The 18787-nt window shown below is 44.7% G+C and overlaps 1 protein-coding gene across 5 annotated transcripts in view; it reads left to right on the top strand.

The window, feature by feature from the left end:
* The window catches only part of HLCS (holocarboxylase synthetase), a 212656-nt gene that overhangs the window by 65533 nt on the left and 128336 nt on the right, over nt 1-18787 (top strand). For all 5 annotated transcript variants that reach the window (XM_088835039.1, XM_055416228.2, XM_088835032.1 and 2 more), the window contains one exon: nt 4961-5232. In XM_088835039.1, coding sequence (XP_088691165.1) covers nt 4961-5232 — 272 coding nt within the window. The remainder of the gene's footprint in view (nt 1-4960; nt 5233-18787) is intronic.

Here is an 18787-nt window from a genome sequence, read left to right as displayed (position 1 = left end):
CATGACCCGCCCGTCTTGGGTGGCCCCACACGGCATGGCTTCGTTTCATTGAGTTAGACTGGGCTGTGGTCCATGTAATCAGATTGACTAGTTATCTGTGATTATGATTTCAGTGTGTCTGCCCTCTGATGCCCCCTCGCAGTACCTACTGTTTTGTTTGGGTTTCTCTTACCTTGGTCGTGAGATATCTCTTCACAGCTGCTCCAGCAAAGTGCAGCCACTGCACCTTACCTTGGACAAGGGGTGTCTCCTCAAGGCCACCCCTCTTGACCTTTAACGTAGAGTAGCTCCTCTCGGCCCTCCTGCGCCCACACAGCCACCGCCTCTTGGACATGGGGTAGCTCCTCTCGGCAGCAGGCCCTGACCTTGGGCGTGGGGTCGCTCCTCTTGGCCATGCTTCTGCCCGTGGTTGGTTTCGCAGGAGCCGGCGTCTCACGTCTGCGTCGCCGGAGCCAGCGTATTTCAAATCCTGAAAGATGATGCTGTGAAAGTGCTGCACTCAGTATGCCAGCAAATTTGGAAAACTCAGCAGTGGCCACAGGACTGGAAAAGTCAGTCTTCATTCCAATCCCAAAGAAAGGCAATGCCAAAGAATGCTTAAACTACCGCACAATTGCACTCATCTCACACGCTAGTAAAGTCATGCTCAAAATTCTCTCCAAGCCAGGCTTCAGCAATATGTGAACCGTGAACTTCCAGATGTTCAAGCAGGTTTTAGAAAAGGCAGAGGAACCAGAGATCAAATTGCCAACATCCGCTGGATCATGGAGAAAGCAAGAGAGTTCCAGAAAAACATCTATTTCTGCTTCATTGACTATGCCAAAGCCTTTGACTGTGTGGATCACAATAAACTGTGGAACATTCTGAAAGAGACGGGAATACCAGACCACCTGACCTGCCTCTTGAGAAGCCTGTATGCGGGTCAGAAAGCAACAGTTAGAACTGGACATGGAACAACAGACTGGTTCCAAATAGGAAAAAGGAGTACGTCAAGGTTGTATATTGTCACCCTGCTTATTTAACTTATATGCAGAGTACATCATGAGGAACGGTGGGCTGGAATCAAGATTACCGGGAGAAATATCAATAACCTCAGATATGCAGATGATACCACCCTTATGGCAGAAAGTGAAGAGGAACTCAAAAGCCTCTTGATGAAAGTGAAAGAGGAGACTGAAAAGGTTGACTTGAAGCTCAACATTCAGAAAACGAAGATCATGGCATCTGGTCCCATCACTTCATGGGAAATAGATGGGGAAACAGTGGAACCAGTGTCAGACTTTATTTTTTTTGGGCTCCAAAATCACTGTGGATGCTGATTGCAGCCATGAAATAAAAGACGCTTACTCCTTGGAAGGAAAGTTATGAGCAACCTAGATAGTATATTGAAAAGCAGAGACATTACTTTGCTAACAAAAGTCCGTGTAGTCAAGGCTATGGTTTTTCCCGTGGTCATGTATGGATGTGAGAGTTGGACTGTGAAGAAAGCTGATCGCTGAAGAATTGATGCTTTTGAACTGTGGTGTTGGAGAAGACTCTTGAGAGTCCCTTGGACTGTAAGGAGATCCAACCAGTCCATTCTAAAGGAGATCAATCCTGGGTGTTCATTGGAAGGACTGATGCTCAAGCTGAAACTCCAATACTTTGGCCACCTCATGAGACGAGTTGACTCACTGGAAAAGACTCTGATGCTGGGAGGGATTGGGGGAGGGAGGAGAAGGGGACGACAGAGAATGAGATGGCTGGATGGCATCACCGACTCGATGGACGTGAGTTTGAGTGAACTCTGGGAGTTGGTGATGGACAGGGAGGCCTGGCGTGCTGTGGTTCATGGGGTCGCAAAGAGTCGGACATGACTGAGCGACTGAACTGAACTGAACTGAACTGATTTTGCAACTAACTTGCTAGTTCTCTTACTTTTTTGGGTGGATTCCTTGGGGTTTTCATATTGTGTGCGACATGTCCCAATAGGAAACAAAGGCACATTCACCATCCTTGAGAATAGCTAGTGTTTCCCTAGTGCTGTGGCAAATTCAAAGGGACCAGCATTTATGTGACTATAAAACGTTGTTTTTGGTTCCACTTAAATTGTATTTAATTTAACCTGAAATCTTAGAGAAAGGTAAATACTAAATTCTTGAAGTTCAAATGTTAAAAAAATAACATTAATTGGAAGGTTCTTATGAATGTCATTGGGGTGGAATTTGATAGCAGTTTTATTTTCAACCGAACTGATTTAACAATTTCACATTTCTTTTTGATGCATATTGTATCTATTTCAAGGCCATCTCTTATCATTGCCTTTTCTGGGTTTTCCCTCTTTGATATACCTATTTATGTCTGTTACTTGTGGGACTTTATTTTGTTCAGGAATTTAATGTGCATTTATACAATGAATGCTTATTAAGCATGCAATATCCATTTGGTACCAGGTGCCATGGATACAGTTGGGAGCAAGACACAAACGTGCATTTGTTGTCTTTATGGAGCTTATGTTCTATTCTAGCAAAACAGTGGGACGTGGAGTAAATAGTTGTACAAACTATGGAATTACAGTTTAAAAAGTGCTATAAAGTCATTAAGTTCATGAAGGATAGTCCTAACCTAGACAGGCTGTGGGTCAGAGAAGTCTCCCTGAAAGCGGTGACATTTTTGCACTCTCTGGCAGTTGTGTTTAAAGATTTAGGTAGATTGAGGGGGTTGAGGATTGTTAATAGTACTTATGTCTACCCATTTACCTTGATATATATGATCCAAGCTTTTTTCTTCAATAGCATTTCTATACTCTCTTAGTGGTCATTGGTGGAGTTAAGCCAAGATTCATTAATTAATTCCTTTTCCTTACATATGTTAGCAGCTACTTCTGTAGCTCTTACGTCATCATTGTAACTTATGTCCTTTTACAGCATATGCCAGGCGGAATTCCTTCAAACAGGTAGTAATTTTGATATTTCTTGTGACCAGAATTTCATTTCTTGTCCAGGGATGATAGGAGTGGGGGGAGCCTAAATTCCACCCTGTGTACTTGGTTTTCCTCGATGGCTACAAGTTGCATTTGACTATAGTGAATATAAATATTTAGGAGAAGTATAGATGGTATACAGTTATATTTCCTAAGAGGTTCCTCACCTCATTTTCTATCTTTTTAGATTCTCTTTTTTTCTGAGTAACTTACTTTGCCCTGATTAAGTCCTGAAAGATTATATGAAAGAAGTATATGATTAAAAATAAAAACCTCCTGTACCTTGCCTACTCCAATTTTAATTTCTCTTGCATATTTGTACATCTCTATGTGTTGCTTTCAAAAATAAACAGTTTATGAGATGACTGATGTGTAGATGGCCAATCGGATAATTTGCTCCAGAGGTGGTTCCCTGCTTTCTTCCTGTTCTGAAAGTTCTACCTGGTGCAGCCTGTTTCTTTTTGGTTTCATCTTGACTTTCATTGACTTTGAATAGAGAGGAATCACATTACCTACACCTGTTGAATAACTGTTTACCTCCCTGCTTGAGTTAATGAAAACCAAGTTAGTTAAGAAGTGTTTATTTTTCAGATTATTTTACATCTGTGAGTGTGTGTGTGTGTGTGCATGATTTAACCTATCCACTGATGTAGCTTGTGCGGTGCCCTTATAACATCCAGCTGTTCAGTGTGTTGAAGGAAATTCAGATTTGTTTTCACACACGTACACTTGAAGATTCTTGTGCTATAAAATGTCTCACCCTCTGGATTTCTTCTGATCACTTCCTTCTGAAGCCATTTAACTTGTTCCTCTAGCCTTTGTGTTTTCTGCAAAGGGGAACTGAGTTTTAAAGGTCCATCAGGTGAATTTAGTTAAATGAAATTTCATCTTTGAAGCTGCTTCTCTTAGGCATGCAGAGCTTTGGGACAGACCCCAGATGCTAACAGAAGGCCTCGTCTCCTCTTTGGAAAGTGCCTGGCATTTGTGTGAAGAGGGCCCAGGAGTTCAGATCAGTACTTACTGTAACAGATTTTAATATGTCTTGTGCTGGCCCCTTGGGATGCTGACTTCCCCACCTGAGCCCCCTGATGCTCCACTCCAGGGGAAGGTCCCAGGTCTCCCAGGGCCCAGGAGGAAGTTGCAGCTTCTTGGGAGGTAGGACAGAGAGTTTGGTACTAAGTTGGGTCATAAGTGCTGGACTCCTGCCTTCCCCTCCATGGACTGCATTTGGGGTGAAGCAAAAGCATCTTTTGGTACCCCATTCCTTTCATTGTTAGTGACCTGTCAGTGGCTGGTGGTGGTCAACTTGTCTACGAGACAAGGTGGAGGTCCTGCAGAGGCTGAGAGGGAATGCTCTACTTAGTACTTTGTCTCCTGTGACTTTTCACCTAGGCTTTTATTTTCCCAGATAATGAATTTCTTTGAGGGGTGGAAGTATAAGGTTAAAAACTTTGTGTAAAATGCATAGAGGCCTAGAGGATCACTAATGAACTCTAGAACTGGAAAGGAAGGACTTTTGAGAATTTAGGATCTAGTGTAGGATAGAAATGTGCCCATTTCCCTGGATCTTGCTTTCTGAACAGTTCATATTTTTATAATATAGGTATACTTAGTGTTGTTGTTTAGTTGCTAAGTCATGTCTGAGTCTTTTGTGACCCCATGGATTGTAGCCTGCCAGGCTCCTCTGTCCATGGAATTCTCCAGGCAAGAATCCTGGAGTGGGTTGGCATTTCCTTCTCCAGGGGATCTTCCCCACTCAGGGACTGAACCGAAATCTCTTGCACTGGCAGGCAGATTCTTTCCCACTGAGCCACCAGAAGCCCATACTTAGTGTACTCATTGTCTATTGTACGGTAGTTTTTATGTTCAGAATATGTTAACCTAGCTTTCACTGGTCATGAATTAGGACGTACTTCTCTAACCAAAGTGGCATTTTAAGGGAAAGCTACCAACGTAATGCCAAATTACGACCTTCCCACTTCTTTCTTTATGTCATAGGAAATCCGGGACCCTCTTATGCAGTGGCTGAGGAAACATGTGGATCCTGAAGGAGTAATAACATCCAGCAAGCTCTCCCTGAAATTCATTTCATCCTACACGTCTGAAATAGAAATCACCCCATCCGCCATACCCGTGGTCACTGACATGGAGTCCTTCTCATCAGAAAACTTCGACTTTGAGATCTACCGACAAAATCTGCAGACACGGAAACTTGGGAAAGTCATTCTGTTTGCCGAAGTGACGCCCACCACAATGAGTCTTCTGGATGGGTAAGTCCTGGCCAGGCTGGTTTCTGTACTTGCTTGGAGGACCCCAGGTATCTTGATTGTTCTTTCCAACCAGTGCTCGGTGAGAGGGAAGAAGATTTAGAGCAATAACTTAATGCTATGCTTAAAGCAATAGCTTATTCATAACTTAATCATGAAGATTAGAGCGATCACTCTTTTAATACACCACTAGCAATACACCCGTCTGTAGATAGAGAAATTAAAGTTCTTGGGTCAGAGATCTGTATTTTAAAGAATGAGGGACTTCTGTGCCTTGTGTCTGTCTTCCATTAATCTGACCTTTCATGTCTTTGGGAAAAAGAATATTATGAAAAAAAGGTGTTTGACAGGTGGCGCTATTGTTCACGTTGCCATTTTACTCTGTTGGAGAAGGAAATGGCAACCCACTCCAGTGTTCTTGCCTGGAGAATCCCAGGGACGGGGGAGCCTGGTGGGCTTCCGTCTATGGGGTCACACAGAGTCGGACACGACTGAAGTGACTTAGCAGCAGCAGCAGCAACCAGTGTTAGGATGTTATAACCAGTTTAAGATGTTTGCGGAGTATTAGGATAGCAAATCTGAATGACATGTAAGCTGTGTTCAGTTGAAATAAACAGGAGTTTTGTACTTACCTGTTTTGGTATGTTGCTATCCAATGCATTTTTAAAGCACTCTGTAATCCCATTGGGATGTTGGAAATTCAATCTTATTTCAAGTTTTCCTTCTTATTTCTTTTGTTTCATGGACTTTGATTAAAGGTTAAACAATGGGAAACAGATGAAAGGTTAATTTTAAACTGCAAATTAGTCTCTATTAAATAATACTTTTATGTTGAGATAGATAGTTTAAAAAGTAGGGTTATAGAGGGCATGAATAAGAAAAACATCTTCCCTCAACATGGGACTAAAATTTGAGGAACGTTAAGACTGCAAAATCCCCCACCCTCTTCACGGTTTCTGGGCACTTTCACCTGTGGAACCGCATAATTAGGCAGATACATAATTCAGCATATGGAACGTATGGAAATATTTTTGGCTTTTCTTCTGAACAATAATTTCTGGAATTTGCTAGTATGTTGATATAAGGTGATGAGATAATTTTAGGATTTCGTGACTCTCATGCTCAGTCATGGAAACAGCAGTTTTAGTATGTACAGGATGTAGAAACCATGTTACTTTAGGGGCACTAGCAGTGAGGAGACAAAGTCCAAAGGGGAATATGAGCAATGGCCATGAACAGGTCTTGTCTCCCGAGTTGTTTTGTGTTGTTTTTTTTCTTGCAGTGTTGCCATCATCTCCTGCCTCCACTCCCCAATCCCTGGTGTTCCCGTAGAGAAGAAAAAGCCTGTATTTGTATGGAGCAATTATTACTTGCTTGTACAAACTCTGTGATAATCTTTTGCTATTCCAGTGTACACTATTATATCAAAAAGGTGACCCATTCCAATCATATTTGCCAAATAAAAAATCAGAACATTTAACAAAAAATTTTTGGGAGGCGAAATTCAGATCGAAAAACGTTGGCACTTCCAGACCATTTTTGTTGTTTTTGTGGACAATAGTGAAGATTATTTTGTATCGGGGCAATCTTGAAACATTGAGATTATGGTTGCTGGGTTTGGGCAGTGGGCAGTGTGTTACCAAGAGGGCTTGTGGGTACCTTGCTAGGGTGGGTGCCAAGAGGTAACCCAAGCTTTTATATTCTCTCTCATTTTACCTGGTGAGCAAAGGAGAGTGTAAATTGGGGCGTGTCCACATATGGGCTCTTTCAGAAGTTGCTCATGATGTTTTTGTTAATCTCCCATGGCTAGAACATGACCATATTTACCTCCAAGGACGACTAGGAAATAAATGCCATCATTGTACTTGGCATCGATGAATCTACTGAAAATTAGGTTTCTGTTAACCAGGAGGAGAGGAGGGCAGATATTAAAGGGCAGTTAGAAGTCTTTCTCAGAGAAGGCAATGGCAAGCCACTCCAGTACTCTTGCCTAGAAAATCGCATGGACAGAGGAGCCTGGTGGGCTGCAGTCCATGGGGTTGCTACTAATCAGACACGACTGAGTGACTTCACTTTCACTTGGCCTTTAAGTAGTATAATACATCATGATGCCCCATTGCTTGCAAAAATTAAAATCATAGTTGGAAACAATTATTTTCAGGTAACTCTGGTTTTATTTCGCTGCTTATACAGTGTCATTAGAGGTAACTTTCTTATGTTATTACAAATCTAAGAGGATTTGGACCATTTTCTTTGGACAAATTGTTGGAGGCTGTGTGTGCTTCTTTGACTACAAGCCCAGCTTAAGCTACTGTGACACTGAGGTAGCACCGAAACCTTTCATTTGATCTCCTGTCAGGGGAGCAGGCTGGTCTTGAAACCGTGAACCACCACCACCACCGTCACCTCCTGCCCCAGTTAGAGCTCGGGTAGTGGTTCTGTAGAGGGGAAGGAGCTCTGAGGACAAGGAGGAGCAGAGGGAAATGCAGGAGTCGCTTGCTGATAACATCAAGGTGTTTGATGGCCCTGAGGACTCACCCTCCAGTAATAAAGAGCAAAAACCACATGAGTGAGTGCTGTTTCCCCGATAGTCTGACATGGCAAGCCACCCAACCAAGTCTGGTTGGAAGAGGTTAATTTCACCCTGAATCCCCCACCCCAGGCTTTTTTTTTTTTTTTAAAAAAAACATGTATTTCTAACCACGAAATGGATTTTCTACCTGATGGTCAAGGTAACACAGGGTAAATTCTGATTTCGGTTCACTTAGACAATCTTCCCCCACCTCCCAAGTTATTTCCTGGTAGCTTTTCTTGTGACCAGTTAGCTCAGCTGGTTGGGAAGAGTCCCACCAGGGCCATGGGTTGAGTCTTGCGTCTGGACCAGGGAACCTTCACTGTATTCCGTCGTCAGTCCTGTGGCTGCAGACCTGGGGAGCCGTTTGAAGATGTGAGCTGCCGCTGGTGGTGGGGTTCCAGACAAGGGGGTGTGGGTCGGCCAGTGCCCAGCCCTCCTTTCTGCTGGACAAGTGCCTCCAGGTGCTGACTCTGACCTGGTTTGGTCCAGAGCGCTGCACATTTAGTGGAATCTCCTGATAAGCATTGATTGACCTTCAGCCCTAGGGAAGGCAGGAAGGGGAAAACTAGACCTTGGAGTGCAGGCTTAGGGTAAAGGAGCCATTATGGTAATTGTGCGGTCGTCTTTTATTTGAGCGATAGTTCAATGATCTGAGATTGAAACAACTTAGGTGTGAAGCCACAGTGTGTGATGAGCCAGATGAACATGAACTCATTTATGCTGATTCTCTTTGCATCCTTGTATACATCCTGGATGAACTGGCCACACATGGGTATTTTTTTTTTTTTTTGTAAAAAATAATTTAGATTTCTTTGTTAAGTAGGTTTATTTTCTTACCATTGTTGAAGTCCCTTGATTTTTCACGTTTAAGTTTGCCTTCACCCTACGTGGAATAAGAGTTTATGGAGTGTTTGCTGTATGCCAGGCACTGGGGAGAGAAAGCGGGGATTGTACTGCCCTAACCTCACAGTGCCCTGGAGGAAGCGGTTCCCAGGGCACACTCAGTTCATACACACACGTCTGTGCATCTCTTCTTGGTCTGAGTCTGGGCCTTTGGGCAGACAGAGAGAAGTGGTCACAGCACATAACGGCGCTGGGTGAGGAGCAGACTGGTCAGTGAAGTTTTTGGAGCAGTGTCTGTGTCACGCGTAACGCTCACCGTCTAGTAGAGAGAAACACTGGACCTGAAGATTTCATCACCAGCTAGCTCTGTGACCTTGGCATTCTCACCCGCTTGGGCCCTGCTCTCCCCAGTTCTGCTATCTGGGCATCAGAAACACCTCAGCTCCTCCGAACGGAGTGATCCTGGAGTCAGAATCCTATACCCTGCCCACCTTCCTGGCTCTCAGTAACCTTTTAGAGGGCCGAAATGGTTCTGTGAACTAGCTTCAGTTTCCTTTGAGGAAACCTTGTATGGGAGACAGTAGACTTTCTCCAAGTGGAGGGTAAGACAAGGAGAAACAATCCACTCAAGTCATTAAAACGTATTTGGGGAAAATCGCACAGGGGAGAGGAGCCAGCAGCGTTTAAGAAAGATAGTGTTTTTTGTGTCACGGTCTGGGGCCAGTCCCAGGTTCTCACCTCTTTGCATACATGTCCCGTCAGCCCCTAACATCTCCATCCGCCTTTCACATACGTGTCCCGTCACTCCCTAACATCCCCTTCTGCCCTTCGCATACGTGTCCCGTCACTCCCTAACATCCCCTTCCGCCCTTCGCATACCTGTCCCGTCGCTCCCTAACATCCCCTTCCGCCTTTCACATACGTGTCCCGTCGCTCCCTAACATCCCCTTCTGCCCTTCGCATACGTGTCCCGTCGCTCCCTAACATCCCCTTCCGCCTTTCACATACGTGTCCCGTCACTCCCTAACATCCCCTTCTGCCCTTCGCATACGTGTCCCGTCACTCCCTAACATCCCCTTCCGCCTTTCACATACGTGTCCAGTCAGCCCCTAACATCCCCTTCCGCCCTTCGCATACCTGTCCCGTCACTCCCTAACATCCCCTTCCGCCTTTCACATACGTGTCCAGTCAGCCCCTAACATCCCCTTCCGCCCTTCACATATGTGTCCCGTCGCTCCCTAACATCCCCTTCCGCCTTTCACATATGTGTCCAGTCAGCCCCTAACATCCCCTTCCGCCTTTCACATACGTGTCCAGTCAGCCCCTAACATCCCCTTCCGCCCTTCACATACGTGTCCCGTCGCTCCCTAACATCCCCTTCCGCCTTTCACATACGTGTCCAGTCAGCCCCTAACATCCCCTTCCGCCCTTCACATATGTGTCCCGTCGCTCCCTAACATCCCCTTCCGCCTTTCACATATGTGTCCAGTCAGCCCCTAACATCCCCTTCCGCCTTTCACATACGTGTCCAGTCAGCCCCTAACATCCCCTTCCGCCCTTCACATACGTGTCCCGTCGCTCCCTAACATCCCCTTCCGCCTTTCACATACGTGTCCAGTCAGCCCCTAACATCCCCTTCCGCCCTTCGCATACCTGTCCCGTCGCTCCCTAACATCCTCTTCCGCCTTTCACATACGTGTCCAGTCAGCCCCTAACATCCCCTTCCGCCCTTCGCATACCTGTCCCGTCACTCCCTAACATCCCCTTCCGCCTTTCACATACGTGTCCCGTCGCTCCCTAACATCCCCTTCCGCCTTTCACATACGTGTCCCGTCGCTCCCTAACATCCCCTTCCGCCTTTCACATACGTGTCCAGTCAGCCCCTAACATCCCCTTCCGCCTTTCACATACGTGTCCAGTCAGCCCCTAACATCCCCTTCCGCCCTTCACATACGTGTCCCGTCGCTCCCTAACATCCCCTTCCGCCTTTCACATACGTGTCCAGTCAGCCCCTAACATCCCCACCCACCCTTCTCATACGTGTCCCGTCGCTCCCTAACATCCCCTTCCGCCTTTCACATACGTGTCCCGTCGCTCCCTAACATCCCCTTCCGCCTTTCGCATACGTGTCCCGTCGCTCCCTAACATCCCCTTCCGCCCTTCACATACGTGTCCCGTCGCTCCCTAACATCCCCTTCCGCCTTTCACATACGTGTCCCGTCGCTCCCTAACATCCCCTTCCGCCTTTCGCATACGTGTCCAGTCAGCCCCTAACATCCCCTTCCGCCTTTCACATACGTGTCCCGTCGCTCCCTAACATCCCCTTCCGCCTTTCACATACGTGTGCCGTCACTCCCTAACATCCCCTTCCGCCTTTCGCATACGTGTCCAGTCAGCCCCTAACATCCCTTTCCGCCTTTCACATACGTGTCCCGTCGCTCCTTAACATCTCCTTCCGCCTTTCACATACGTGTGCCGTCGCTCCCTAACATCCCCTTCCTCCTTTCACATATGTGTCCAGTCAGCCCCTAAGATCCCCTTCCGCCTTTCGCATACGTGTGCCGTCGCTCCCTAACATCCCCTTCCGCCTTTCACATACCTGTCCCGTCACTCCCTAACATCCCTTTCCGCCTTTCACATATGTGTCCAGTCAGCCCCTAAGATCCCCTTCCGCCTTTCACATACGTGTGCCGTCGCTCCCTAACATCCCCTTCCTCCTTTCACATATGTGTCCAGTCAGCCCCTAAGATCCCCTTCCGCCTTTCGCATACGTGTGCCGTCGCTCCCTAACATCCCCTTCCGCCTTTCACATACGTGTCCCGTCACACCCTAACATCCCCTTCCGCCCTTCACATACGTGTCCCGTCGCTCCCTAACATCTCCTAACGCCTTTCACATACGTGTCCAGTCAGCCCCTAACATCCCCTTCCGCCTTTCTTCTCTTCTGACTCTGCTCCCCTAACTCGCTCTACTGCGCACCCTCCTCCCCACAAGTGGAGGCCTGAGAGGACAGAAACTGGGCTGGAACTAATTTAATGGCTGAGTGACCTCACAGTAGAGAAACAGCCGGATCCTAATAGGGGTCTTTGTCTACATTTCCACCCTGGCTGGTAGCATGCCAGTCAAGAGTCAAGCTGGAGACACAGGTGGAAGCGATTAGACCTGTCATAAAGTTTGAAAAATTGATTCTGGAGGCGAAGTGAATAGATTGAACTTGACAGTGTTGTCCTAAAGATTCTAAGGGAAAATTCTGTAGTTTAATTTGAAATCCCTTGATTATTCATTAGCTTTCCAGATGGCTTTTGTTGATGTTTTACATATTAATGCCTGTATTGTGTTATCGGTGTGCTCTTAATGTGCACGTAGGTAATGAGCAAGGGATAAATACGTTGGTAAGTGTCCCAAATTAATGGGATGTTAGCCTAATTGTGAAATAAAGGGTTTTTAAGAAGTTGATTGCTTTGAAATAAATTAGCTTGAGTTTTTTTACGGACCAACTTGGTACTTTTAAAGTGAAAATTGTTGGAGAATTTAAAGAGACCTTCATTTTACTGTTTACTTCTAAATTAAGTTTTACAGTATAACTCCAGCCTTTGACTCCGCTGGTCACGACTGAAGAGTTATTCTAGCCAATTCTCTATCAAATGCTTTTGTTTTCTTGGTCCCAACTCAACACCTGAATAAGTTAACCTTTCACATGGGAAACTCCTGGCATCAAATGATAGAATGGTCTATTGTTTTCCAGAAATGTTTCCATATTAATTGTTAGTGTTTTGGGATGTTTAGTTTGCATTTTGTAACTGATTTTATTATTTTCAGTAGGGCAAACTTATTATGATGCTTGCCCTTCTGTGATAATGATAGCGTGTTCTGTTTAGATAGCATTTTCTTCTGGACCTTCTTTCTGCCTCTCTCTTCATGTCGAACAATGTTTAACAACCTGAAAGTTCCCCACATTTTACTGTATAGAAAAGTGAGACTGAAAGTGACCATCAAGCCGATTCCTTGTGAGTGATGAAACACTTCAGGGACATGTCGGACAGTCTGCTGTGCTTGGAAGCTCTTCCCCTGGGCCCTCCTCCAAACCCAAAGCACAGTCTTTTTCTCAGTGGTGGGTGGCAGTCTTAATCTTTCAAGGGTATACCAGACTTTTTGGTAAACCTAGATCCTATGGTGAGTATCCCTTGGTGGTTCAGATGGTTAAGAATCCACCTGCAATGTGGGAGACCAGGATTCGATCCCTGGGTTGGGAAGATTCCCCTGAAGGGAGGGCATTGCCACCTACTCCAGTGTTCTTGCCTGGAGACTCCTTATGGACAGAGGAGCCTGGCTGTTTGCAGTCCACCGGGTTGCAAAGAGTTGGACTAAAGCACAGTGCAGCACAGCACAGACCCTGTGTATTTCCAGAAACTGCCTAGTTATCTGTGCTCACTCATTTCCCATGACTGAGGATCGAATATCTTGGTTGACCTAGGGGCTTAGAGCTTAATGTGGAATATTGCTGCCCTGGGTTGGAATTGCAGGTCCGCCATTTGCCGCATGAATAACCTCGGGCAAATCAGTAACCTTTCAAGCTTCCATTTCCTTGTTTATGTGAAGTAGCTGATAATAGTCTCAGCCCTTTAACTTCTCTTTGCTTTCCCAGTTCAATCCCTCAGCTAATTTCTCTTCAGTACCAGCTGTGTGCAGGACTCCGCACTAGGCTCTGGGACCCAGTGGGGAATACAGTAGATATGGGACTTGCCTTCCTGGAGCCCCCGGTCAGCTCCAGGATAGGGTGAGGATGTATGGAAAATGTCTGCTAAGCTCTTAGTGCATAGCTCATGTTGTTAAATTCTCATTATTCCTTAAACTTTAGATATGATTCCTTTTTTGACCAATGCATTCTTCCAGTGGCGGTGCTGTGAGCATCAGTGAAGCAAATCATTGTCAGCTTGACTTGAGTTCTTGATGTGTGTTTCTTTGGGGTGGGGTTTTTATTGAAGATTTTGACAATTTTTTCTCATTGTACCAGAAGCACAGTGGCTCCTCAGTGGTTATTGTTTTGCACAAAATGTGTTGTTTGAGTTCAGCTTTTCTGGAAAGATGAGAAAACATAGTTGATTCTGTTTGTGGTTCCCTTACAATATGTGTAGCCAGTTCACTCTCTCTTTTTTAAATCAAACTTTCTCTTTATTTAAATCTTAATCCTTATGATTATTTGACTTAATTGACTTAATTGATTCTTGTGACATATGAAAATGATAGTCAGTTCAAAAGAGCCAAAACTTCAACAGTCTGAAGGTATTTATTAGTCCCAGGGTTTGCCTTGTGTATTATCTGTATCTTCCTCCAGACCTTTTGTGTCAATCAGAATGCATGGATTTGATACTGTTTCATTCTCTTGATTTTCCTCAAACAGCTCAGGTATTTGTTACTCTGCAGAATTGCTTGAGTGTTCTTGCCTGGAGAATCCCAGGGACGGGGGAGCCTGGTGGGCTTCCGTCTATGGGGTCACACAGAGTCGGACATGACTGAAGTGACTTAGCAGCAGCAGCATCATACTATATTTGATTTAGTATGAATGTCTCTTATTGGTTCTATTTAAATCAGTAATAAAGGACCAGAAAAGATGATGCAAGGTAAAGCAAGGTTTGGGGCTAGAAAAGGCAGTAAATATGACAAAAGTTTTCTTTTTTAAATCTCAGTCCAGATTTTTTTTCCTTATAAACAATTTGCTTTGTATTGGGGTATAGCCGGCTAACAATATGTTGATATATGGCAGAAACCAACACTATATTGTAAGTCGATTATGCCCCAATTAAAAATAAATAAATTTATTTTTTTAAAAAAGCAAACTCCAATGAAATATCACTTCACACCAGCCAAAATGGCCCTCAGCCAAAAATCCAGAAACAGTAAATGCTGTAGGGGTGTGGAGACAAGGTTGGTGGGAATGTAAATTGGTCAGCCACTACGGAGAACCGCGTGGAGGGCCCTCAAAAATCTCAGTCCAGATTTACCTTAGGGAGAAAACCAAGAGTGTTGACTGTAGTTTAGAAGGGAGTTGAGTCTTCTGACTCGTGGGATGTTTTCTGCTATCGTTGTAAAGTGCAAAGGAGTTATTTATTAGCAGCAGGGCCATTTAGATGATGTTGGGGCATCCAGAGTGAGCTTGTATCCTGGGCCAGCACGGGATACTGACGGCAGAACAGGCAGTGGAGTTTCACTGGCTGCTGGCCTGGAGCAAATTTCATGACTTCTCATTGTAAAAAAATGGCTAAACTGTAGTGATGCCCATTCAGGAGAGCCAGTCATGTCTCAGAGGTCAAAGGGAAGCATAAACAGCCTGTGGGACAGCTTCTGACATGGAACAGGTTGGCCAGCAAGTGCTGGTTTAAATCTCCTCTCTGCCTGCCAACTAAGATGGGCACTTTTCTCATATGGAGACAGCTGATGGCCACCTCTCTGGAAATAGCAAAAATGAAGATTGAGGATATGATTCGAGGTTCTAATGCAGCAAGAAATGTCCGACAAGAAAACAGCATTTTAAAAACTTGATTATATAGCAGTGTGGCTAGACCTTGAGGACATTATGCCAAGTGAGGTCAGTCAGCCAGAGGAAGACAAGTACTGTCCGATATCGCTTGTATGTGGAATCTCAGAAAAAGCCAGACTCAAAATCACAGTAAAGAAGTGGTTATCAGGAGCTGGAGGGTGGGGGTTTGTTTCTTAAGGATACAGACTTGCACCGAGTAGAGATCTTATGTACAGTATAGTGGATGTAGACAACAATATTGCATTATAATTATCAGACTTGCAAGAGACCAGAATCTAATTATTCCAGCCACTAAAAAGAAATGATAAATAGGTCACATGATCGAACTGATAATTATTACTGCAGTGGCAAGGATATTACAGTATATAAATGTGGTGAATTAACATGTGCACCTTAATTTTACATCGTGTTATGCCTCAAATATGTGATTAATTTAAAAACCTCTCTAAACACAGAAAACCCACAGAATTCAGTTTATGAATTAACATTAACTCCTATGTGCAAAAGATTTTAAATATCATTAGAATTTAGTGTTCATGATAATTGCAGTGTGACCGCGTACCTGTATGTATGTGATGAGAAGATGAAGTCTGAGCTCTGGGTTAAAAAACTTATCTTGGTAAAAATCGGTGAATATGTTGGATAATCAAGCGGATATTTTTCTTTTCCCCTTTTTAGCATCCCTCTCCCCTTCTACTGTTTCTCTCCTGACTTGACTTTGTGATTTACTTAGAAAAACTTCTGTTTTTCTTTCAAATAAAACACTTACCTGTTCTGGAGGTGAGGGTTGATTTGCTTTCATCTGGCCCTTTAAAGTCTTCTGCACACTTACCATTTGGCCAGATGCCCTTGGAGCTCTGAAATACTCTCGTTTCTGCGTCTTTGTTTTGGACAGAAGCATGTTCTGTTTCTGCATGAGGGGTATTCCATCACGTTGAGATCCCAAACACCACATTTTTTCTGCGTTGCACAAGGAGTCATTCATCATTTTCATTTTTTGCTTGGCTCTCCCACAAGAGTATTCAAATTAGCGAGAAGGAGAGTGATGAAGTCATTGCCTGGCAGGGAGGTATTTCCTTGAGACGTGAGAAGGGTCGAGGAGACAAGAGAAGGGGAAGGAGTTACGGTAAGGTCTGCTCTCACCTCTTTTTCTAGAGGTCACCTGGATGCCAATGGAGTTTTCGCTGTTTAAAATTAGATCCTGTGCGAACAGAGAATTTACTTGAAAATGTAAGTAATGATGAACGGTGTTGAACGGTGTTCAACAACCCTGGAAACTTAGGCTGAAACTCTGTGCCGTTTTGATGTACTGTCTGTGTGATGTTGGGTAAAGCACTCAACCTCTCTGGGCCTCTGTAAAAGGATAAGGTTGTACTAGATCCACAGCTTCATTTTCTTTTCTTTTCAACGTCAAAAACCCCTTTAAATGAAATATCCTGCTGTGCAAATGGGCCTGGGAAGTCTTATTGGAGCCTAGGTTTCTCAGCGCATGGGTGTCAAGTGTGTGCAGTTTCTGTCAAGTCCGACTCTCTGTGAGCCCATGCACTGTAGCCCATGAGGCTCCTCTGTCCCTGGGATTTCCCAGGCAAGAATACTGGGGTCTGTAGCCATTTCCCTCTCCAGGGAATCTTCCTAAACCAAGGATGTCTCTTGCATCTCCTGTATTGGTAGGTGGATTCTGCCGCCTGGGAAGCTCCACGGGTGTCAAGACCACTGGCCAAAACCTTTACAATGATCACTCAGGCCCTGCTGACTGGGGAGTGACTCTCCCATATCTTATATCTTAATGGCAGGCTGACTGGTTGGTCTATTTATATCCAGCCTCATTCCAAAAGGATTTAAGGCAATGGAGACTTAAGCTTTTCTCTTTGGAGGTAAGTTCTTTCAGCCTCCTGCAGGAGATTGGACTGTGTAATCAAAGTGGATTACGCCATGTTTCTTTGGTTGTTTAGATACCATGTCAAAACCTACTTGTATTATAACACTCAGCATCATTCAGTGTTTCCTGACTTCTCCAGACTAATACTCGTGGTAACTGAGTAACTGTGGCTCCCTTCTGGAACCCAGAGAAACCTGGGTAGGGTTGGTGCCCTTGTTAAAATTAAGCAGCTTTTGTCCCTGGGGCTGATTATCCAGGTGGTTATTCAGATGTCTCCAGTTAGTTGTCGTTCAGTCACTCAGTCATGTCCTTCTCTTTGCGATCCCATGGACTTCAGCCCTAGGCATCCCTGTCCTTTACTGTCTCCTGGAGTTTACTCAGAGTCATGTCCACTGAGTCAGTGATGCCATCCAACCATCTCATCCTCTGCTGCTCCCTTCTCTTCTTGCTCTCAATCTTTCCCAGCATCAGGGTCTTTTCCAGTGAGTCTGCTCTTTGCATCAGGTGGCCAAACTGTTGGAGCTTCAGCTTTAGCATCAGTCCTTCCAATGAATATTCAGGGTTGATTTCCTTTAGGATTGACTGGTTTGATTTCCTTGCTGTCTAAGGGACTCTCAGGAGTCTTCTCCATTGCCACAATTCAAAAGCATCAATTCTTCAGTACTCAGCCTTCTTTATGGTCCAACTCTCACATCCATACAGGACTACTGGAAAAACCATAGCTTTGACTCTATGTACTTTTGTTGGCAAAGTGATGCATGATATATGAGAGGAAAAATCTCTGCTGGAATTGCTTCCATTTCAACACCCAGACTCTAAGAGGGGATAAGACCATGGAGTAGAGAGCTGCGGTGGGTGTTCCTCCGTTCGCAGAAGCCTTAGGAGTGGGCAGGGAGGCACAGTGGGTGGGAGGCAGTGGTGGAAATGGCAGAGGAGGAGCTTGGCAGGTTTGCAGTTGTCCCAGGTGAGGTCTTGTCTAACGTTTCAGATTTTGAGATTTCATTAAAGCTAGGTTGGATCACTAATATGGTATAGAAATTGCCCTGAATAGGAGTGTGGGTCACGTTTGTTAGAACAATGGTGGGGAGTTTGAACTGGAGGATTTATACAAGTTGTCACTTCCTCCTTGTTTCCTGGAGTTTCAAGTTTGTAATCTTTAGTCTCCATCCTACTTCTGAAAAGATGCTATGGCACCTTCTCTTTAAAAAATTTAAACCAAAGGAAATGTCATTTGACTTTTGACATCCTTTGTTCCCTGCGGAGGTGATACACGAAAGTTGTTTGCTTCCAACCAGGGTTGTGAATCTAGAATGTGGAGCTTGTCTTACAGGAAATTAGTTTTGGTTTAGAAGGTCATTTAAAATGCTTCCTGTAGTTCATGGTTTAGGTTTGGTTCCCTTCTGTTCTCTTGCCTTGCCTTCTCATCTCTTCTTTTTCATGCTGTGTGTAAGTGCCTCCCAAGTGTTCAGGGTCCTTAGAGGTCTTCTCGGAGAACTCCCTCTAGGTGGGTGGAGACAGATCATCCTTGTAAGATTATAAGACGATAGGCAGTTTCACTTTTTTTCTGGCACCTGGAAAACTGCCATGAAACAGACCAACACTTTTCAGCATGGAGTTTTCATAATTGGGATAGGATGAAGATTTGACACGTAATAAGCCTGAAATCAGACCAAGAGTGTGTCACAGAACTCTTTGATCTGAGAGATATTTGAATTCTTCAGGC

The sequence above is a fragment of the Moschus berezovskii genome, chromosome 1 (genome assembly GCF_049115385.1).
Source record: "Moschus berezovskii isolate FMDL1 chromosome 1, NW_MosBer_1.0, whole genome shotgun sequence".
NCBI lineage: Eukaryota > Metazoa > Chordata > Mammalia > Artiodactyla > Moschidae > Moschus > Moschus berezovskii.
Note: the sequence above shows the minus strand (reverse complement) of the source record. Positions and strands in the feature narration are given on the sequence as shown.